Consider the following 24,187-nt stretch of genomic DNA (forward strand, 5'->3'; position numbering starts at 1 on the left):
TGTTTATTTACACATGTATATAGTTTCAATTTTGACTTTTTTGTATTCTGATTTTGCTGCATGCATGGGTGTAGTATGTTTTATCAATCATTTAACTAGAGGTGAAATTTTAATGTCTTTTTTTCATGGGATATTTTAATCTTAAGACTTAATTTTTTAAGAATTTCACACACATATAATTAAATACAATAATAACCCAGAAGACCACCCTCAATTTCCCATTCCCAAATTCATGACCTTCTATAATTAAAGATGTCTGTATTTACATGGGTGTGAGGCCATCCGTGGGAGCATGTGAAACGTATTAGTGGCCACACCTTCAAAGAAGAATAATTCTCGCTCCCTCAGCATTCACAAACAGCAATTGCTCCTCATTTGGGAGCAGACCTTTCTGAGTTCATACCTTATACATGTTGAAATTTTGGCTGACTTAATTGGATAGGTCACATCTGCTCTGAGTTCATGAGTACAACAGTTACATCATATCCAGACGAAAGCATTCCACAGCACCCCTCCTTAGCCTTCAGGTCTCACAATATTATTTTTATCTCTTCTTCCATAATGCTGTCAGAAACTTGAGAAGAAGGTGGTAAAGGTTTGAGTACTCAATCTCTCATTCTCAGAAGTTTGAGCAGTTATGCACATCTTTATTTGAGTGGTATTCACTGCAAAGAGATGTTTAATGGATCATGGTGGGAGCATCCCTAGTCTATGGCTATAAACAGAAATACCTAGCAGACAATTTGACAACATACCTGCTCAGCTAAATAACAATAGTAGATTCAGTCCCAGAGACAATGGGCTCTTGAGTAGGTTTATAATATGACATATGAATTCCCTTCTGTGGGGCAAGTCTCAAACCCAACCAGGAACAGTTTGTATATGCTATAACCATTATGCTACAACCATTATTTTTCCTGGATCTTCACAGGTAGCCACTATCCTGACTCTTTCACAAGCCTTTCAGCTTTATAGAAATGAATCATTCAGTGTGCATTTATTTGGTCTGGAAAAATCAGTGCCTGTGTGATTTATACATTGTTAAATACATCTATAGTTTGTTTTTTTTTATCATTTTTATAGTTAACAGTTCTATATGTAGTCAAGCTAACATTCATCTATTCTTACTTTGATGGACTGTTTTGTTATTGGCTTTTTAAAAATGTTATTTAAAGACAAAGTTTTTGTATTTGTCTTATACATGTACACCTATCTTAAGTGTTATCAATTAGAATTACTATTGATGTATCATGAATTATATGGATCTTTAAACTTAGTAAACATCTTAATTTTTTGACATTATTCTTTCAGTACATGGTTCTTTTTATCTCACATCTTTGTCAATGGTTTGTCATTCCTTTGATTTAATTTGGCTAGTGAGAAGTTCGATTTCAAATGATTTTCCTTAGCATGTTTTTTTTTGATATGCTCATTGTTCAAGTTTGTATTGACATATACTCATTTTTTTCTTTTAATTTTTCCACTTTTATTAAACATAGATCCTTTTCTTATACAATATATCCTGATTACAGTCTTCCCTCTCTCTACTCCTCACAATTCCTCTCTACATCCTCTTCAATGCAGATCTACTCCTTTTCTGTGTTTCATTAGAAAAGAACACACTTCTAAGAGATAACAACCAAGTGTCACAAAGTAAAATATAAGATAAAACAAAAACAATGTCTTCAAAGTTGGACAAGGCAAAGGAAAAGAGTCCAAGAAAAGGCACAAGAATCAGAGACCCACTCAGGATTTCCATAAAAATACTCAACTAAAAGCTATTATATATTTCCAAGAGGACCTGGTGCAGACTCCTCTTGGTCTTGTTCTAGCTCTGTGTGTTCAAATGAGTTTTGATAAGTTGATTTCGAGGGACTTGTTCTCCTGATGTCCTCAATCCTCTTTGACTACTAAACTCTTTCTGTCTCCTCTTCTGTGGGGTTCACTGAGCTGAGAGGACAGGGAGACATCCTGTTTAGAGCTAACTGTGTGTTCCAAGGTCTCACTCTCTGAGTAATGTCCAGTTATGGATCTCTGTATTTGTTCTCATTTGCTGCAGGAGGAAGCTTTTCTGATGATAACTGAGTAAGGCACTGATGTATGAATGTAGCAGAAAGTCATTAGGAATCATTTATTGTTACTTTTAATTTTTTAAGATTAATCATATTTGGCTTTTCCCTTGCTTTCTGGACTACCTAGTCTCTTGGTTCTTTTCTGATAATCAAGGAGTATCAGGTATGGTTTCTATCCTGTGGAGTGGGCCTTAAGTCAATTAGACATTGGTTAGCTACTCCCCCAAGCTTTGTTACCACTCCCTAGCATATTTATTTTGTAGGCAGGACAGATTGTAGTTGAAAGACTTTTGTTGTTGGGTTGGTGTATACATTTATCTTGTGTTAGCCTGCAGAGTACCTTACCATACTAAAGACACTAGAATGTAGGGGAATGTTCTATATAGGTACCAGTTAGACTTCTCCATATTCGGTAAGTTACTGGTTGTTGTCCTGGGCAATGGGGCCCTGCTGTCAATTTGCAGAGTGCAGCCTGTGGTCTTGGTAACAGCCTAGGTTGTTTGGGGATTTTCATGGGACCACTTTGGCCAACAACTCAATTGTATGTAACTCAATCCTGGTACCAGAAGCTTTGTTTAGTGACAAGAGATGGCCAGTTGGGACTCAGCTTTCCCACTATAAGGAGACTTTATTAGGATTTCCTTCATGTATTTTAGGAAATCTCTACCTCTCTAAGTTCCCACAACATGACTGCAATGCCCATCAATTCCAACTGTCACTCCCTACATTCCCTTCCTTGACAGTGTTGCCCCTTGTCACCTGATTGTTCTTAGCATCCCTTAGGTGCTTTTGGTTTTTTTCTCTAGTCTTGAGGCCTTGTGGGTTTCCCCCATTCTCTTTAACATGTCTACTGTGGTTGTCATTGTTCAATTGTTTCATCAAAGAGGTCTTACTATTTTGTGAGACCTTTTCCAGAGCATTTGGTATTTTTCATGTTACTGTAAATGTTGTCCTTTTAAAGTTTCATTTTCTTAATGTTTGCTGATATTGGAAGGAAACAGAAGGGATTTGTATAAGGTGGCTTTTTATCCAGGAAACATTCTAAGCACATTCATTAATCCTAGTAATTAATCTTTGGGTTTGTTAACATACTTATATGTAGATATTAAAACATTTGCAAGTAAATTTTATTTATTCCTTTCAGCTGCTTGCCTGCCTTCCTAAATTCCCTACTCTCTTTTTTCTTACTCTCATATTTCCTTGTCTTGCTGCCTAACTAGGACTTTAAGTTTAATGTTGAAGAAAATATTTGTTAGGAGGTAGATGTGTGTTATTCTTAATTAGATGAGCAGTTTTAAAAATACTTAAGCAGTGTGTATCATGTTTGTGTTTTTGAAAATGCTATTCTAGATAAAGATTACAAAAAGACCTCCCTCTGTTCTACATTTGCTCAGAAATCTTCTTTGCTCATGAGTCAGTATTTATCATTTTATAATTCTACTCCATTAGAGATGAGCATATCATTTTTCTTTATTTCATTAATGTGGTAAATTACACTGATTTGTTTAAAACCTCCAGCCAATTTTTCATTTCAGGGATAATACAAACTTAGACATCATATATTATTCATATTTTTACATTGAAGGATTCCATTTGCTCATGTGTATTTTATGATTTTTTTCAATCATGACATTTGTTTGAAAATTTCTGGCAATACTTATAGTTTGTAACTAGTTTTTTAAACTTGTTTCCCCCAAGTGCTTCTTGAGTTTGTTCCCTCAGGTAATTATGCCATTTATATCTTCAGGAGCCATCAAACAATGAGCCCAAGATTAGTTTAATAACCAGTTCCATCCGCAGCAGCCTTCAAATTATACAACACTCACTTTTCACTCCCTCCAGTCAATTCATAAGCCAGGCCAAGATAGCCATTGTCTATTCCTTAAATTGTTTTAATGATATTCATAATGGATCTTGGTGATAGGTTTGGATCTTCCTACCCATTTTTCCATATTCCTGACCCCCTCTTTTTTGAAATTCAGTGATGGTTTTATTAAGGTTTAAAAGAAAACCCCAAAGCAAGCAAACCAAATCTCAGCAGCTGCCCAGAGGAGCGAGATGGAGAAGAATAAGGAAGAACGTCATGCCCTATGAGTTAGGTGGACATGGAGGTCAGCCACATGACTGACAAGTGGCCACATGGTAGAAAGAAGAATTTTAGAGAAACAGCGAGTCCAAGAGTGTTATAGGAAGTATGCTTAGAGAAAACACAGAAGACAAGAAAAGTGATTTTAGTATTTCAGACCAATGAGCAGGCTTGCAAAGCTCTGTTAGCCACTGCAGTAGGAAGTGGGAATTCTGGTAAGGAAGAGCACCATATCTTATTTAGTGAGGATGTCTCTGAATCCTTATATCACATGTGAAGATGCTCACAGACAGAGGTATTAGATACCCAAGTGCTAGAGCTACAGGTAATTGTGAGCTACCCAACAAGGATACTGGTAGAGCAAGTGCTCTTACCTGTTAACCCATCTCTCCAGCTTCTCCTCGTACTTATTTAGCATGACTAAAGGTGGATCTGCTTTCCTGAATCTTGGTTCTTAGTCAGGCAATGGAGCAGCCCAAATTATCAGTGGTTCCTCCTTCGATTTCTTTCAGATCTTCAAATTGGCAATGTTCTTGCTTATGGCTAAGCCCTTTCCCATATTTTTTTCTTATACCAGAACCATATACTGTATAATGTAAAATACATCCATGGCAGAGTAGAAGAAATAAAGAATGAGCAAAGGTCACTAGAAAGATTTAGAGAGGGAAAAATGCATGGGGATTTGTACAGAACAATTAGCTGATTTCAAAATGTTTCTTCTGGTTTTTTCTGTCTTACCTGATAGCTCCCAAATCATGACACTGAGACTTGTTATGAAAACTGGGCCAATGACCTAAGCTTGTTTCTAGCTAGCTCTTATAATTTAAATTCACCCATATTTTTATTAATCTATGCTCTACCATGTGACTTTTACCTCTATCCCATTTTGTGTGTCTGACTCATTCCATATCTGGCTGGCTTCTCCTTCTTCCCAGTATTCTCTCTGCCCAGAATATCCTGCCTATCTATTGGCCATTCAATTTTTTGTTAAACCAGTCTGAGTGACACATCTTTACAGTGTACAAAAAGATTATTTCTTTGAGAAAGATTGTCAGCAATGGCAAATGAACAAAAGGATGGGAAGGTAGACTTAGTCTCAAAGTTGGGAACGTTGATCCAAAGACTGCTCTACCAAAGGACCTGGTTTTGATTCCCAGCACCCATATGACAGCACACAACCATCCATTGCCCTCTTCTGCCCTCTGTGGCACCAGGCACACAAATAGTGCAGATATACAACGGTAGACAAAACATCTATGCACATAAAAATTAAAATTAAAGAAAGACTATTAACTGCCTCCATTTATAAAGAACTGTCTTCTTAGACAGTACGTTTCTTATTGTTTAATGTATTCAGACACTAACTAGTCAGTTGTCTAAAGTGAGTTTAGGCTGCAGCAGTGATTCTAAAATTACTTGCTGTGGGTTGAAATGTAAGATCAAAGGTTGAGAGAGCTCATAAGTGAGATCACTGTTTTACAAGTTTGGAAAACTCTAGGAAGGACTGTGGATTTTAAGATTGCTAGTCTAAATGAACCATGGTGCATTTTTACATCAAAATTGTTCTCAGTAAAAACAATGAAACTACCGATACATATAACAGCATGGGTTAATCTCCAAAGCATCATATTCAAAGAAAGATGTCCACAGATAAGACTCGATGTTTAGACATGCCAAACATGCAAGTATCAGGGAACACAAGCGTGAAGTGACTAAAGTAGATCAACTGTGGTCCAGGGTTGAGATGGAGCATGTGGACTGAGTGAAAAACAACAGCTGGGGGTGGGGCAGGCAATGTTCTGTATTTGTTTTGCTTATAGTTAGGTTTCCATGGACGCATTTATCAAATTCATTAAAATAGATAATAGTATGTATGTAGATATACTTCAATTAACCTGAGGGTTTTTTTTTGATACTGTTATTCAGTGATTTTATTATTTTGGCTGGGTTTGGAGACTGCTGATTTGTATAAATACATTAAAAAGTGTATGGGAGCTCTGGATGTGGTGGAAAATATCAACATACATGGTATGCATGTAATGTTCCAAAGAGTCAACCATGTTTCTATGGTATCCTTGTGTACAAAGTATGAAATATGAATTGGCAAGAATAAATCTAGAACTGAATAAGTTTTAAAGCCAATGCAATCACAATTCAAATTCTAGTTCTTTTAGTAATTATAAGACTTGTCAAAAATGTGCATTCCTTTCTTCATCTTAAAGCAGAAGGATAACAAACATCTTACTGATTCATTTTGAAGTTAAAATAAAATTGCTTTTGAAAAGTATACGGTACAGAACTTGGTAGTTTTGCAATCTTTTTTAAAACTACTCTTTGGTAGATCACATTCGTATCTCTTCTTGATTTCTATTTCAGTGTGATGTAGGTCTCTGGTATTAATACTTTGTATAGGTTTAATTAATTAATTGATGTTATAGTTATCATACAGCAAAGAATAAGGCTTTTAACTACTGCTATTCATGCTTTATTTAGTCATTACACATTATTTAGTAATAAATAATAGTACATGTTTTACTCTACTTTTATCTGAAATAAATTCAAACAACAATTTATCTCCTTAACTGTATGATACAAGGCACAGGGAATTTACTGGTTTTTCTTTTCTTACAGGTGTATAGGAGTACTGTACTTTTGTATTGAAATGGAGAAGATTGAAGAGAGGAAGAGGTAGCAGTTGGAGATGATGTTCCTGGATGAATAGTTCACTTAGGAGAAGTCAGCATTACAGAACGCTATGCTGGTTTGGAAGGAGCTGGAACTAAGTTGCAAACTTTCCTTTTGTCATTTGATCCATGGATTTTTTAATTGGTTCTTGGAAGAGATGAAGTTTGAAGCCGGCGTGTGATGGGACATGTGGCATGCCAGTGTTTTTCTACTCACTGCCTCTTGGATTAGTTTGCTGCCATTTTGACGAGATTGCATTTTGTAGGGTGAGGACCTAATGTGATGGATTTATCTTCAGAGATGAATAGACATGGGAAGAATCCAGTGAGTCACAAGTTGGAAGACCAGAAGAAGGTAAGAGATGTAAAAATTCCTTTGTTTCATCTGCTTATATGTAGAAAGTAAATTTTTGTCATTGTAAAATGAGATGAGGTAAAATGGTATGCTAGTTCATAAAAATTAACCTGTTTTAAAGTATAGGGTGCTATGAATCTGGACTTTGTTGTCAGCTGGAGATTTTATTTCTAGGATTGGTTCTCTAGAATATGTATATTATTCTACACATGCACACACATACATGTTTCAATAGCTTGTTAAGTATTGCTGTGTACTGTCTTCAATGCTAGTGACTAGTGACATGTTACACTCACATCATGTGACCAACTCTTACATATAAAGAGTAAAACAATTTTGAAAGAGTAGAGTGAACTAAAGTTCTGCTATGAAGAACACTTGCCTTCTTGCTATGAGAAGGCATAGGTGCATGTAAAATTCCATTTCTTATTCTTCGGCATGTCAACCTAGACCTTATCACTTTTATAGTGCTGGAAGTTCAGACAAATGTGAGCTTATATTTAATTACTTATGTGTTATGTCAATACAACTAATGGAAATATATCCAAAAGAGGGTGTTGTTGAGAATTTTAGAAGATTAAGTTTGGAAGCTGTGGAGTAAGAAGCTTAGACACCTGAGGGATCACATTTAAATTCAATTTTCAACCTATTAAGGAACTCTTCCTTGCTCAGGTATTGCACTCTTGTGAGATCCACTTAATGGTCGCTTATAAGAAGGGTCAATGATAATGACTGGGAGATGAGGCTCTGCTAATAATGAATATATTACCTTATGCGATGTTTCCATTGACTCCTGTTAGCACAGGACACATATGTGGAGATCCAGTCGCTAAGACACATGAACAAGAATGTGAGATAAATGGAGTTTTTAAGCATGTACAGATCATGATGAAGATTTGCTTTTACCAACTGATGGGTGTAGATGCAGAGACCCACAACAAAACATTTGATTTTGGGGAATCCTGAGGAAGAAGAGAGGGCAAGGATTGTAGAAGTCTGAGGGGTCAAAGAAAAGAACACAGCTGATAGAATCACCTAAACAGGGCTCATAGGGTCTTACAACTGAATCAACAATCATAGAACCTGCATGGGTCTAACCTTGGCCCTCGGCATATGTGCTATGGTTGTGTAGCTTGGTCTTCTTGTGGGATTTCTGAAATGGGAATGGGGGTATCTCTGACTCTTTCACTTCCTCTTGGGACCCCTTTCTTCCTATTGGGTTGCCTCATTTAGCCTTGATATGAGGGTTTGTACATTGTCTTATGGTAACTGTTATGCCATGGTTGGTTGATATCCCTGGGAGGCCTGCTCTTTTCTGAAGGGAAACAGAGAAGGAGTGCATATGGGGGAGATGGAAGGGACAGGACTGGGAAGAATGGAGGGGGGAACTGCAGTAGGGATGTCATGTACGAGAGAACTAATAAAAATGAGTTGATTTTACATGCATCTTAGAAATCTTGTTTGTTTACCAGTCACTTTGCATTTTCCTAAAAACTCCAGTCCATTGTGTTACAAAGTTTAAAAGAGGCTATGTTGAGTCAAATGCTGGTTAATTTCTTTTGCTCTTTTGTTTACTGTGCCTAGGACAGTCACAGTCATCCCCTAGCGATGAAAAAAAAAAAACAGCAATGGGTACCTCTTTTCTTGAGGGTGATGGCTATTATGAGTCATTCATTGGGTGTACTTTTTTTTTTTTTTATTTTTCGAGACAGGGTTTCTCCGTAGCTTTTGGTTCCTGTCCTGGAACTAGCTCTTGTAGACCAGGCTGGCCTCGAACTCACAGAGATCCACCTGCCTCTGCCTCCCGAGTGCTGGGAATAAAGGTGTGCGCCACCACCGTCCGGCTGTACTTTTAGGAAAGTAAATTTCAGAAAACACTAAGGATAGTAAAGTCCAGGGTACCTAGAACCACTTTTCCCTTCCTTGTGCCTGTAAACTTTATATTGCTACACCTGTGTAGGCAGGGGCTGCTTGTTCATTTCCCAGCCACCCAGTCACACAGAAACTATGTTAATTACAATACTTCTTGGCCTATTATCTTGGGCTTCTTATTAACTAACTCTTACATCTTAAATTAAACCACTACTGTTATTTCATATTTTACCACGAGGCTTGCGGTTTACCTGTAAGTTTCCAGGCATTTGTCTCCTTTGGCAGCTACATGACATCTCTATGACTCTGCCTTCTTTTCTCCTCAAGCTCTCCTTGAAATTACTGCAATGTCTATTCTGAACTGTAATAGGCTCAAGCAGCATTTTTTTAAACCAGTGTTAATAAAACATATTTACAACATACAGAAAGGAATCTGAGTGTATTCCTAAGAATATTATTAATTATAACCAGTTTATATTAAAGCATAGAACTTTTCTCCATTGTCAATAAGCTGCTAACTCAAAGGAGATGAGTAGTTGTAGGCAGAGACAGCTTCCACATTCCCCACCTCCCAGAACTGAAATAATCACACAGAAACTGTGTTAATTGAAACACTGCTTGTCCCAATGGCTTATATGTCTTATGAACTAGCTCTTACATCTTAAATGAACCCATTCCTATTATTGGGTATTTTACCACAAGACTCGTGGTTTACTGCTAAGGTATTGGGGTATCTACCTCCTTCAGCAGCTACATGGTGTCTCCCTGACTCCGCCTTCTTTCTTTCAGTATTCAGCTTAGTTTTCCTGCATAGTTCTATTCTGGTTTCAGCCTAAAGGCATGCACTACAGTTCTTTTTCTTTTTGTTTGATTGCCTTCATTTCTTCATTTGGTAGTTCTCAGAAGGATTGAACCCAGGGCCACCTGTAGTTTAGTCAAGTGTTCTACTCCTGAGCTACAAGTATCTTCAGCTCCCTGCAGGAGGGGAGTCAATTAATCATTTTACTTGTTTATGCTTTTTAAAATGTCTTTAACGCTGATGACAATTTACCTACCGTTGTTAGACAAAGATCAGGGTGAGGGGGGAATAAACCCTTATTACTAAAAAGGCCTAACTTTGGTTAGATTCCCTGATTTATTGACAGGAATGAAAAGTACCTATGAGAGAGTCATTTATTCATTTCCTATATAAGGCATTTTCTGTTAACATAAAGGGAATGCAAGCCAAAGAATGAAATGAATTCTCACAGAGTTTTCCACATAGCTTTCAAAGAAACTTTAAACAATGGTCTGTAATCATGTGTAAATTCCCAGGCCAGCTCACAAAAGACTCTTCAGCTCATAAAATATGTACTCATACTAATGGAGTTTATAAAAATCATAGAGAGTCATAATTCTGTGGGAAAACTAGAAATATCAGCTTTGTGTTTGGGGATTGCAGGGTTCCAAACATTTGTGCTGTTTTACTCTAGCCTTTTGAGGGGAAAGTAGAAGAGAGGGAACATTTTCAATGGGTAAGAAGAAGAATGGAAAATGGGTTCTAATGACCCTTTGACCACCCCATTGATTGGATATTTCAGAGGGAGCCTGTTAATATACAAGCCAGACAAATAAGTTAGAAGGTAACATAGACGGATGGATACTTAAATATATAAATAAGTAAATGATACTAGATTACATATATTGATAACTAGGCACGCAATAGAAGCATATGAGATAGATGATAGATAGATAGATAGATAGATAGATAGATAGAGATAGAGAGATAGAGAGATAAATAGATACATGGGGCATTTGAAATTAAATTCAGATTTGTTAAGTGTCAGCTAGAATATCTAGTGTCAATGACACTTTTGTGAGTTTGCATTGTAGTGGAAAAGGAAATGAATTATCATAAATCTTTGCAGACAAAGAACTGACCTCAGGTTTGCCACCACGTAATTTCTAGCAGAGATCATAAAATTATGCCTGTAATTACTTGAAGTATTTGCAATCCTTCGAGAAGAATGAATTTCATAGGTTTGGTGTTCCACACCATTGAAATAAAATGTGCACACCCTAGCTGTCACCTCCTGCAGAGGTAAACGTGTCACCAATATTTTTACCTATGTACCTTATTTTCAGTAATTAGAATACACTAGATATTTAAGATAATATATAACAAACTAGAGCGGTCAAAGGCACCCATTCCATCTACTACCCAGCTAATCTCTCATTCGGTCTACAAACACCTTGCCTGGCTTTAGTTTTATTTCTCTAATAAATGGATTTATGCTTTTGGTGCTTCGTTTCTGAGAGTGTGTGCATTGGCAAGCCGTCTATGGAGGTGATTAGGTGAATGAGAGAAAAGAGTGTTTACAGCCCTTTCTGTGATCTCAGGAATATGCTGGTTCTTTGCAGTTTATTAATATACTATCTTCCCACAAAGATAAAAATCGGCACTTACTGTCTTAGGTGTTTTGGTTCTCTGACAATAAACATCACTTCTGTGTAGCAATCACTATTTTTAATTGGTACTGATATCCTTGTTCTTGGTGGACACTTTTCCTGGAATCTCACTTCCTAAATGTTATAATTCTATTAAACTATATAAACCAAATGCAAAAATAATTATCAGTTACTCAAGAACATATAACCTCAAAAGTGCGGTTTTAGAAAGATGTGTGAGTTAGGGTGTTGCTTTTAAGTAGTGCTGCCTGTGTCTGAACAGAAGAAAACATACCTGAAATTTAACAAGGTCTCGTGAACACAAGTTTTATCTAAAGTACACTTTATTATCAATAAACAGAGGAGTGGATCTTTTAGGAATTAAAGAGAGTAAGTCTAAGGATCAGTAGAACTTACAGTTCATACCAGACCACAGTCTGAATTTTGACCTTTAGTTTCTAGAATGTCCCAGATGGAAAAGTTACCAAGACATTTCAAATCTCCCACGTGTACACAATGAGGTTCTGTATCTTTAAAATTTTCCCTTTTCAACCTTATTTGCATGTTCATGCTGGGAATGTTGGCAGATTGCTTTCCATTAATTTTTATTGCTCTATGGGATTGTTTCTGCGAAACCCATAGGACGATGAAAACCCAATAGATACAAATGTCACTGGCATATAATTAGGTGTGACCTTGATCTGAAAAGCTGAGCTCAATAGATTTTACTGTCAATGTAACAGAAGCAGTTTGCATTTCACACAACCCTAGGACACAAGTTCATGGCTCCATGAATATTTTACGTGTTCAATGAAAGCATTTATCACTGTCAATGATGTAGTAGATAGTATTAAAATGGTAGTATTATACACATTTTAAAATTATGGCAATGGATTGCAATACATGCTTGGTGACCTGTTGCAGACATTTTTTTGCTTCATTGCTTTAATCAGAATGAGATTAAGACTATGTGTATACAAACATATACACATACTCATATATATATATATACACATGCTCATATATACACATATATACACATACATATAAATTATATACACATAGAGCATATTTAAATTTATGAAATGTTTAGGATTAATCTTCTCTCAGGTTTTACTTCACCAAATCAAGTATTTTATATATGCTATAGGCAAATAACAATACTTGCTGTGAAAAAGCTCATGATGAACCTCTGTTATACAATGCCTTTATAAAAGACAGCCATTATTTAAAAAATAGTGCATTCTAAAGACAGAATGTTCGAAATGTGGAGAATATTTTAAAGTAAGATATTATTATATTAATTGCTGGACAGAAATGCTAATTTGTAGGAAAAGCCTGCCACTTTAAGGTTGGCCCCTGCAGTATTTTGGACTTGAAATGAAGTTTAGGCAGGTGGTTAAATAATGTAGCATTTGCAAGCAGCACTCACTGCAAGACCAAGGCCCTCTCCCCTATATCTAGGTCGAGCAAAGTATGCCTTCAAAGAGAATGAGTTCCAAAAAGCCAGAACAAGCAGTAGGGTTAAATCCTGGTCTCACTGTCAGACGCCCCACAGTCTGCCCCAGCCATACAAATCTTTTGAGCACTGAAGGTACAAATTATACCCAAACAGGTAAGAACAGTGGTTTTCAATATAATTTTGATGATAATAAAATAATAACTAATATACAAGATTCAGTATATTTTAGATTGATTTTATTTTTTTAATGTATATCTGTGTATCTGTGAGTGGGTATGTTCACCTGAGTGCTGATTTTACTTCCAATTATTAATGTGTCATGTTTGTCTGTGTTTGGATTTTTTATGTGTGTGTATGTGTGTGTGCTGGTGTGTGGGTTTATTATTTATGTGTCCAAGTGTGTCTCTGTGTGGGTATGATCACATGAGTGTGGGTGTCAGCAGAGGTCAGGAGATGGGTGCCTCCCTTGAAGTTTGGGTTACAGGTGATTGTGAGCCACATGATGTGAATGCTAGGTACTTACATTGGGTCCCTTGCAAGGACACTCTCAACCACTGACCCTTCTCTCCAAACCCCATGAAGCCCATTTTAATTCCTATATTATTTTTCTGAAATTTACAAAGTTTATTTTGATATGTATAAGTGTTTTGCCTACATATGTATTCCTGGAGCCCAAGGAGGAGGTTAGCAGAGAGTGTTGAATCCTGTAGGTCTCATGGGTGGTTATGAGTCACCCTGTGAGTACGGGGAACAGAACCTAGGGTATCTGTTAGAGCAACATATGCTTAAACCAATGAGCCATCTCTCTAGAATTCCTATTTCTCTTTGAGTTCCTTCCTCTTGTCTTGACACTAACATGGAAATTGTCCATGGCCATTACCATTGTAAAAACTACTAACTAAGAATGAGTTTAAATTTCTTTTATAAAATTTGTAAAATGTGTATATACCATCAATGCCAAAATACAGAATAAAAAACCATCACACCGGTTTTCTCTAAGCATTCTGTACATATGCCATGTGATTTTTAGATTTATACGTATTTTTCCTTTAGATTGTATTTTAGAGGGTTGAGATCTCTCAATTTGACACACCCAAAAATACATAGTCATTTGAACATTGCATAGTCTTATAAAAACAGTAGTTCCATGGTATATTTCTAGCTCTCTGGAGACCCTATAGTTTAGCCAGATGGTGCTATTCCAGATTGCTTGGCAGGGAGACAGTCAAGTGCTTAAGAACCCAGGAGTACTTGTAATTATCTCATGGAAGCTTTGAGTGTCAGGACCAGTAAAATAGATCTTTGCTCATCTGCAAGGGTCAAAGGTTTGAGACAAATCAGAAAAGTCAAAGCATGATTTGGCATTCAAAAGAGCGAGGAAGAGGAACAAGAGGGTGAGCAGAAAAGAGGGGGGAGACATCAGAAGGAGGATGACCTACTTGATTTGCTTCTATTGATGGTACACTGCCTGCTAAAGAGCAAGACTGTCTGGCAGAAGAGCAACAGGGTAGGGTGGACAGAAAGGTTGGAATATATTACTCAGAATGTGGCCAAAAATCCCCTCCAAGACTGATGATATTCTCTGATTACTCTGTGACTTGGATAAGAATTATAAGAAACAAAACAGATTTAAAGATACACCCTGGGATGGAGAGATGACTCAGCTGTTAAGAACACTTGCTTCTCTTTCAGAGGACTATAATTCAGTTCCCAGGACCAATGACAGTCATCTTACAACCACCCGTGACTCCAGGTCCACATCTGACTCCTTGTTTATCTCTATGCACAGACAGGCACACATTCACATAAATACACGATACAGTGATTCTTCAAAATCATATCTGTCCTCCCTTAGGTGCGGGTAATGAATTCTCTTTGATTTGCACATACTAAATGAGAAGGGCAGTAGGAAACCTTCGAAATCTTTGATCTGTACATTGTAAGAACTAGGAGTACCGCTGGCATGTGACAACTGAAAGGTGTAGTCTCTGGCTCCACTCTATACCTGCTCAATCAAATTGAGTTTAAAAAATAAACAGCTTGTGTATAATGCTCATCTGTGCTTGAGGAGGACAACTTAGCGAGCACTGCTGAGAGATCCTTGGTAGAGAAATTATATATTTTATTTAATATACATAGACATAGATAAATAGATAGCATTGTGATGCATTTGATTGCTCACTCTTTATATTTTGCTTTCTCAAATTGTTGGTTTGAATCCTTTCCTGACCCCTCCTACTTTTAGTATTTCCTGGTATCCCCAGTGACTGAACTCCTTGTACTTGTATTATTGTGCTGGGTTTCATCTGAGGAAGCACTAATCAAGGTACTCTATGCCTGCAATTCTGGTATTGACATAATGGATTTGTTTCATGCCAGTTTTTTTATAGCATAGTCATTTCGAATCCAAACTTTCCAAGACGTCCTTCATCCTTTCTATTCATTCCTGTTTTCTTCGTAGACATCCTTGATGTTTATCCAGGTGGTGATACTATCAGCACTTGCTCTGTATGATTGGCTCTGAAACATTCAATTGACAGGTGACAACACACAGGACATCAACAGCAACTTACAACTATCACCCTATGGCTGATGGCTGTGCAGTTTAATATTGATCAGACAGTTGTGAGAGTTGATGTTGGCTTTCCACCACACCATAGAGAGAATCACTGAAGATATAAATTTATGAGCTTGGCTGCGAAGCAAATCTACTCTGGGTTAAATGATGAGGGGAGACCTACTTTAAAGGTAGGAGGCCCAGACTGAATAAAGTCTAAAGTGAACTGAGCACATCAATTCATTACCGCTTCCTTTGCTGCTCCCTATTTCTTACTTTGATGGACTGAGCCAAAATAAAACCCTGTCTTACTTCAACTACTTTTAGCTCATCTATTATTAGGAAGTTATTTTTCCCAATATTGTAAAAATGTGTTGCTAGGAATATTTTATGTTGTAATTTGTTAAATTACACAGAGAAAACTTTCAGTCCACATAGGAAAGGTCCAATCTCAATCTTAGTTTCTCACTTTTCGCTAGATCATCAGACACCACAAAGCTTTCTGCTCTCTATGTGGTGCAGATGACTAATGAGAACAGGCATGGATGTGAGCCACCTTTCTCTCCCAGAGAGAGGCAAGGTTTGCTGTTGGACATTGTTCACATTGAACATTTGTTCTTGATGCTGGAAATAGATGAGAGTTCAGCCTGTCACAGGGATAAGATTGCTAGTCTTTTCAGAAACATTATCTTTTTAAGATTTTTTTTTAAAGTAGAGGTATGTTCACCTCTGGGCCTCATTTACAAGTGTGCTTGATATGTGTAGGTACAATGAAATGAATACCTACACAGTTTTTATGTCCCCTCAGATTTTCTATTTCCATAAATATCTTTAACGAGGGCTGCAGTTACAAGCATCATATTTCCCTAACATTGGTGTTTTCACTGATGCTCAGAGCTGTTGCAAACTTATCAAATACAAATTCTCATGCTAGTTTTTTTTTCTTAAGACTGAACCGAACAGACGCTTGCTACTTTTTTTACATTTTGCTGCTGGTAGTTAATTTTCTTTTATATTCTTCATTAAAGTTCAATGTTCTCCTATAGACTTTTAGCTGCTGCTTGATTAAATAGCATTGTTAGGTAAGATGGAGCAGTTTTACCTTGTGCTATCTTAGCCAGGCTCTCTGTCTTTTAACAGTTGCCAGTATTGGCAAATTGCAATGTTTGCAAATAGCTGATAAACAACACCTTGTATGTACATACTATTTTCTAATTAACATTGGGAAAGAACTTAAGGTAACACTTTTAAAGCAATGTGAACTTCTTAATTAATGTCTTCGTGTGCTTTTATTCATAAAATATTTTTATGTATTTAAGAACTGATGAAGTGATTCCTGCATTGCTTTGGAGGAAAATTATAAGATAATCCAATACATAAAGATGTATTCTAGCACTTTCTGTCTTACAAATTTCTTGCATATCCATCACTAGGAACCAAATCAGGGATGTGACTAGCTATAACGCTAAACATGTGCCGGGGTCACCTCCTCATCCACTCGTTTTCCTACAATCTAAAACTGTTGACTGAAACCTTCAGAGCTTCTGGTTATGATGCCCACTCCTTAACAAGACTGGAAAACCCTGCACAGTCTCAACTTATTCCTGCCCCCCCCTTCTTCTCCAGCTCTTTTGGAAAGCCATGTCTAAGTTCTTTGGATAAAGCAGCTTCTTTCCCACTTTTAGGATCTCTGCTGTGAGCCCTCATTGAACGTTGTTTTTCCTTTTTTTGCATGTGCAGGTTTCACACTATTCACCTATCAGGTCTTAATGCTATTTCCTCTCTCAATCCTGTATTCCTCTTACTCATGTGTCATTGGGTTTTGTTATATAGGAAGAATGCTGGTGTCTTCTTTACAACCGTTTCCATTGCTGCCGCCACTCATGTATGGCTTGTGTCTATAAAGTCAAGGACAGTTCCTGGTTTGGTTACTCTTCTATTTGATCAGCCACCTTGCATGTGATACAAACTCAATAGCTGTTGCAATGAAGCCAGGAAAAAAAATGCCTGTGTGAGTCTTTAAGCTATAGTTTACTCAGAGAAAATAATAATAATTGGGATTTTTCTAGTTACGTGCACTTTAAAATACAAATCTAAGTGACAGCAGCAAAGATTTAAAAAAAAATGTAAAGCTATATTCTCACTCCAAAGCCACTCTTAGAGAAATAAAACTTAGATTAAGAAAGTAGGAAAACACTACAGTGAGGTCTTCCTGACTGGGGTAAATACATTCTGTGGTTCCTTATTGCTGCTCCCTATGAAGGATGAACAGAACTTTCAAAGCATGATGGTTGATGTAACCTCCTGCATTTATTAGTCTCCAAGGTCTTCAAGCATTTGCAAACAAGAGGAAGTGTGTTGACAGAGGTTTCTGTCCTGCTCAGCCCCTCAGTCCTTCAGTCCCAATGAAACACACAGAGACCTACGTTAATCATAAACTGGTTGGTCTATTAGCTTGGGCTTTCCTGTTAACTAATTCTTATATCTTAGGGTAACCCATGATTCTTGTCTGTGTTAGCCATGTGGCTTGATACCTTTATCAGAACGGCATTCTCATCTTGCTTCCTCTGCTTCTGGGTGATAACTGCAGACTGACCTTTCCTCTTCCCAGAATTCTCTTATTCTGGTTGCCCTGTGTATACTTCCTGCCTGGCTACTTGCCAATGAGCATTTTATTAAACCAGTACAACTGACAAACCTTTGCAGGGTACAAGACCATTGCCCCATAGCAGAAGGGCATGTTTAAAATTTTATACTTTTTCTTACAAATTAGCCATTTACTTATGAATCTATTTAAGATATTTTATAGTCAGAAGTGAAACTTTACCTAGGACATTGAAACATTGGATACTAACAGATTCAGGTATTTGTGCAAGAATTTAATTTTCAGTGTTCATACTGGCTGTATAAAGATATCAAAGTCATAGTTTGATCATTGTCTAAAGACTTTTCTACTCTTCAATACATGGAGGATAGAGAGATTGCCAAATTTTGTTGAGATTTTGGGTCATCTATGAGTGCTTGGATTTTGAGCAGAGAGTCTAGTATTGGTTTCTTGAGTGGTAGTGTTGATGGAGGTGAACGAATGGGGAGGCGAGCTCATTCATGCAACATTCAAGTTAGGCTGAATCCAGGCACATTAGTCCACGCCATTGTTTCCTGTAACCAGATGGTATTGGCAGGTGTTCTGGACTGCTTCACTGGTGATGCCCGTCTCCTGCAGGGTACTCTCTGAAACACGAGCCTATTTCCTAGAGCTAAGCTAGGATCTTCTCTGGCAACTTGCAGCTGCCATATCCAGCATTTCATGCCACATACATACCCGCCTTCTAGGCATCAACTGGATCAGAGACATTGTCTTGGCCTACTTCCAGGTTCTTATTGTTCAGCTTCGTTCCTCATGGTCATGTATCCCTTCCCTTTTCTCCTCTCACAGCGTTCTTGTTCACACTCCCTTCTCTGGGTTAATGGCATTTTAAGGAAAATTTCCTAGAAAGTCAATTTCAAAGAGTCCAAGCTAAGTTTTTGGAAATGTCTCACTAGGAAAGAGAAATCGGAAAATGGATAAAACTCTATTCTCTACAGAGACCTACTAGTATTATAAAACATATGGCATCAAAGCTTTCTGGTTTCTTTACCACTCAAATATGACAAATATTCAAAATCTGCTGTGCTTATATAGCTCAGGACTAGTAGGGTGCTTACCAAGCAGACAGCGGGCCCTAGGTTTCATCTCCTGCTATGTGTCCAAAACCCAAATTAGAATTACATTTTACTGCTATAATTTTATGCTCCATACCAAAGGAACTCTTTCGTGTAAGGTTTTATGATTGACTGACTGAGAGTATAAAGAATTTTCCCTGGGAGGTTTTGATTTGGGTACTTAATATAGGAAATATTTTCTTGGATGAGCAAAGTAAAATCATATTCACCTAGTTTATAGATTTCTTATTATATCCAGAAGTAGTAGGGGTCCATTAGCACTCAATGTTGTTTCAGTTTTTCTCAAAGATAATGGACTTTTCATCCACTTGTTTACCAACGTCATTCAAAATTGGTCTTTGTCAAGGAAAGCTTAATTCTAATAGAACGTTGATTAACTAAAGTGGTGCTTGTTTTTTTTTTTCAAAGTATTAGAGAGTACCCAGTAGGAATTTAGACCCTGGAAATCAGAGCTTTGAAAGTATCTGATTGCTGCTTTCTGCTGCTTTTCTTTTCCTTTCTTTCCTTTTTGAGTGACGTCACTTTTATTACCTTCATTTATCTATTTAAATTTGAATTAAATGAAATTAAATAAAGAATTGCTTTTCAGTTTCACTAGCCTCATGACATGTGCTGAACCATAGCCCACGGCTGATGAAGACATCGTGGCAAGGGCACAGAACACTCCCAGCACTGCACCGTTCTATTGGACAGAGATACTAGTTAGAATGGCATGCAGAAAAAGAAGTCAGGGGACCATGATAAGAACTTGTGCATGAAGGTACTTATGCCCAAGCCTAGTAACTTGAGTTCAGTGTCTGAAACTCAAACTCGTATGGCAGAAGGAGAGAACCAACTCTTGCAAGTTGTCCTCTGACTTCTACACACACACATACACACACACACACACACACACACACACACACACACACACACGAATAACTTTAAGAGATAATAAAAAAATATGTCATAAAAACCAAAGTCCACATTAGACCACTGGACAAAAACAGCCACAGAAGGGCTTTTTGTATATTTTCTTACAATCAAGAGCATAAGTTTAGAAAGCGAGCACAGCACCTTTCTAGAGATCAAGGACAATAATATTTTCTCCTGGTTTAAATTTAGCAAAACTGAATGTTTTGCTTTATATAGCGGATATATTGGTCACTAAAGTAAGTATTTGAACTATTTACATTAGCCTTGTTATCAAGGAGTAACCAGAAGCTTATGCACGAATCAGTTCAGCATCAAGCATATGAGTATTGGAATATTTCATGGTTATGGAAGTCATCCATAATAAATTACTTGTTAACTTTTCATTGTGAAATGCGTATCTAGACTTGTAAAAACACTTTCCATGATCTCATGGTGGGCTAAATGCTGTTTCAAAGACTACAATCGGGTCAGCCAACAAATTAGCATCCGGGATAAAGCACTGAGGTCAAAAAAGAGTTATAGAATATCTAGAAGAATTCATACATAATATTTTCCATCATTTTGCAAATGATTTAAACTCATGAAGGTATCCCTTAATATTGTAGTGCAATTCATCCTTCTCATGCACTTATTTTCTCCTAGTCAAATGATAAGAACAACAGAACCATATGTTCTCTAAGCTCCTCCTGGATGGAGAATTTGCTAAAGTTAAAAGTAGTATAATGTTAGTCTGTCATCAAATGTATCCCTTCTTAAGTTTATGTTTCAGAAAGAATTGGCCTGAAACATGTATTCTTTCAATTATTTCATTTCCAGTTCGTTAATAGCAGAGCATTTCTGGCTCAATGGTAAAAATCAAGAAGGACCCAGAAATGTGTGGTAAGACTGTGATACCCTCTGGGGATTTTGAGTAGGATGGATTTAGGTGGTACCTCAAATAAGGTTTATTAATTCTTATTAGGGACATTTTGATTATGAAATTATTGTATAATTTATTTGTGTAGTAGCTACAGAATATTACAGTTGCAGATAACATTAGCAATTGCATGATTTCTTATGAAAATAAGGACACATAGTGCCAAGGTGATGGTCTGAATGAGAATGGCCCCCGTAGGCTCATGTATTTGAATGTTTTGTCCCCAGTTGAGGGAACTACTTGGGAAAGATGAGGAAGTGTCCTTTGTTGGAGGAGGTATATTTCTGATGGGGTGGAAGTTTGAGATTCCAAAAGCCCATGCCATTTCTAGTTCCCTCTCTATGTCACACTGTTGGCTAAAGATTACAACTCACTTGGACTGTTCCTGTGCATGCCATGCTGATCTGACTGTTGCCACAGTCTCTGCCATGCCTATATGGTTATGCATTCTAACTGTTTGCAACCATAAGCCCAGTTTAAGAGCTTTAACTTATAAATGGCCTCAGTTATGGTGTTTGGCTACTGTAGTAGAACAGTATTTAAGACACAGGGTCAGCAGCATAGCTCACCCAAGGTTGGCTCCTCAGTAATGTCAACACTGTGGCTAGAGACTTGTGATGATTTCTAGCCCACCACTTGATTCTTTAAAAAAAAAATCAAGCAGCCCATTATAATAGTAAATACCTTACTACTTTCTTTTCTTTAAGGGTGAATTTCATCTTATCTTTTCCTGTGAGTACCTCATTCATATCAATAATTACAATTATATTTTCAATGCCGTGTTTTTGTTTTTGAATTTTTTGCATGTGTACCATGTTAACAATTTTCTAAAGATTTTAAACAGTATTTCACATGCATCCATATTCTCAAACATGTATACTCAGAGAGCATCTCTTTATTTTTCACTGTATCCTCCAGTAAATAAATGTTTATTGTTAAGTGGAACATATATATATAAGCACATACATATTCATGTATGTGTGCACATATGTTTATATATGAGCAATTCATATATACTTATATATGTATATGCATGCATATTCTATATATACTACTATGAATATCTGAAAAAGTTAGCTGGATTTCAAATCAAAGTCTTAAAAAACTTACCACGTGGCTCCTTGGGCTGTTTTAGGTTTCTGGAAGTCAAGGCTTAGGATATTCTTTGTAGTAATATGAGCCCCTGGGCTGCATTCCCAGCACCCTGGCCGCCTGCTCGGCTAGCTTATGCCCCGAAATAATTACACGGACTGTATTCATTTAAACACTGCTTGGCCCTTTAGCTCTAGCCCTTACTGGCTAATTCTGATATCCCGATCAACCCATCTCTAATAATCTGTGAGAACCCATCTTACCGGGAAGATTCTAGCCTAGTCCATCCTGGGTCGGAGCTTCATGGCGTGTGTCTGCCCGGGAGCGGGGCATGGCGTCTCTCTGCTCCAGAGAGCAGAGCTGTCGAGTCTCTGAGCTCACTTCCTTTTGCTCTCAGCATTCTGTCCTGTTTACTCCTCCCACCTATCTTCTAACCAATAAAATGGGCCATGGCAGTTCCTTTATTAGCCAATGACCTTCCTCCATCAATTCTTCTTCAGGTCTGCTAAGCCACTGTGAATCTGAAATAGAGTCTATTCTGGGTGATAGAATCCTTGATTGAGACCTGTAAGATGGACGATAACTAAGATCCAGATCCTCTAAAGAAAGGGATGTGAACTTGGCCATCTGATGCTTCTGAGCATCAGGTCTTCTGGGAGCTTCATCCTTCACCTTCCCCAGCACAGGCAATAGAAGGACGATGTCCCTGCTAACCCTGAGCTGTGCCAAAGAGCATCATGGAGCAGATGGGTCCAAAGCTCAACTTCTCAGAGGATAACATTAATCAGTGCTTTCCCCCCAAGTTCCAGAGATTGATGGAGTAGCTACAGCCCATGGGAAACTGTCTGTGAGTTGCTCGCCAAGGTAACAGCACTGAATTTGTGCAGTGCACCCAACCCTGTATGTGGTGGTCAGTTTGCGGTACAGAGATCTTTTACATCATGGCCTTTTGAGGGCCTTTTGAGGTCTGAGCCAAGACTTCTGCCTGGGTTTCAGCCAAAACTTCTTTCTGGCTCATTTCCCCTCCATCAATCCCCACATCCCACAAGAAAACAAAAACTTTCGCAAATAAAAACTCCAGCTTTGGAGAGCCACTGCATAGTGATTATCTGTGAGGCATGGGTACCCCAACCTTTCTCTGGGTTCCCATTTTATCAGAAAGCGTCTAACACACTGGAAGAAAAAAAAGGCATGGGAACCTTTCTCCCAGTAAGTTTTTAATCTTTTAACTTTTTGCATAGCATCCTTTGGGATCAGCTCTTCCTTTCTTTCCCTCTGTCCAAAGTGAGGGCAGTGAGAGTTTGTGGAGTGTTGGGCCTAATCTTTGCTTCTAGGACTCAGCTACTCTGGAAGGTTGGAGCTTGAAAGGTGGGGCATGAACCCAGGTCTGGCCTGCTCTGTGCTAGCTTTCACGGGTCTCATCGGCTTGGGGTAGAAAAAGAAAGTTCTGCTTTAGTTCTCTCTCACTCCCCTAGCTTACCCCATGGTGTCTTTGTGGATATACCCTCAGGCATTCTCAGCCTGGTGTTGGAGTGTGGATGCCAGTGCAGACCAGTGTGTGGGGAGATGCCCACAATACCCTAATGCCAAATGTATATTACATTTCCTTCCTTCCTTTCTTTCTTTCTTTCTTTCTTTCTTTCTTTCTTTTTCTTTTTGAGACAGGATTTCTCTTTGTAGCCCATACTGTCCAGGAACATGCTTTCTAGACCAAGCTAGCCTCAAAGAGATCTGCCTGCCTTTCCCTCTTAAGTGCTTGGATTAAAAGCACGTGATATCATGCCCATCATCAATAACAATAAAATTGACTCATTGATTTAAGCTATGTTGATTTTTCTTATGAATCTGAGTCACTCCCAACTTTGTTGAGTCTCTTCCTGCAAAACTAACTTAAAGCTGCTGATTTTTAAATAGAAACCAATAAAGAGCCTCTGTGTGGTATGCATGACCCTAAACACAATCATGTTGGAAGAAATTGCTGGTTGCATTTTGCAAAGTATAAAGGTATAGAGTTTCAGCTCTAGAG

The 24,187-nt window shown here is 37.7% G+C and overlaps 1 protein-coding gene across 4 annotated transcripts in view; it reads left to right on the forward strand.

Moving 5' to 3' along the window:
- Positions 1–24,187, forward strand: part of Nav3 (neuron navigator 3) — a 709,344-nt gene that overhangs the window by 215,415 nt on the left and 469,742 nt on the right. For all 4 annotated transcript variants that reach the window (XM_041665541.1, XM_041665547.1, XM_041665565.1 and 1 more), the window contains exon 2: positions 6,790–7,197. In XM_041665541.1, the coding sequence (XP_041521475.1) occupies positions 7,126–7,197 (72 nt within the window). In that variant the 5' untranslated portion in view covers positions 6,790–7,125. The remainder of the gene's footprint in view (positions 1–6,789; positions 7,198–24,187) is intronic.

The sequence above is a fragment of the Microtus oregoni genome, unplaced genomic scaffold (assembly GCF_018167655.1).
Source record: "Microtus oregoni isolate MIOR12 unplaced genomic scaffold, Mior012 000001F_ref0000356, whole genome shotgun sequence".
Lineage (NCBI taxonomy): Eukaryota > Metazoa > Chordata > Mammalia > Rodentia > Cricetidae > Microtus > Microtus oregoni.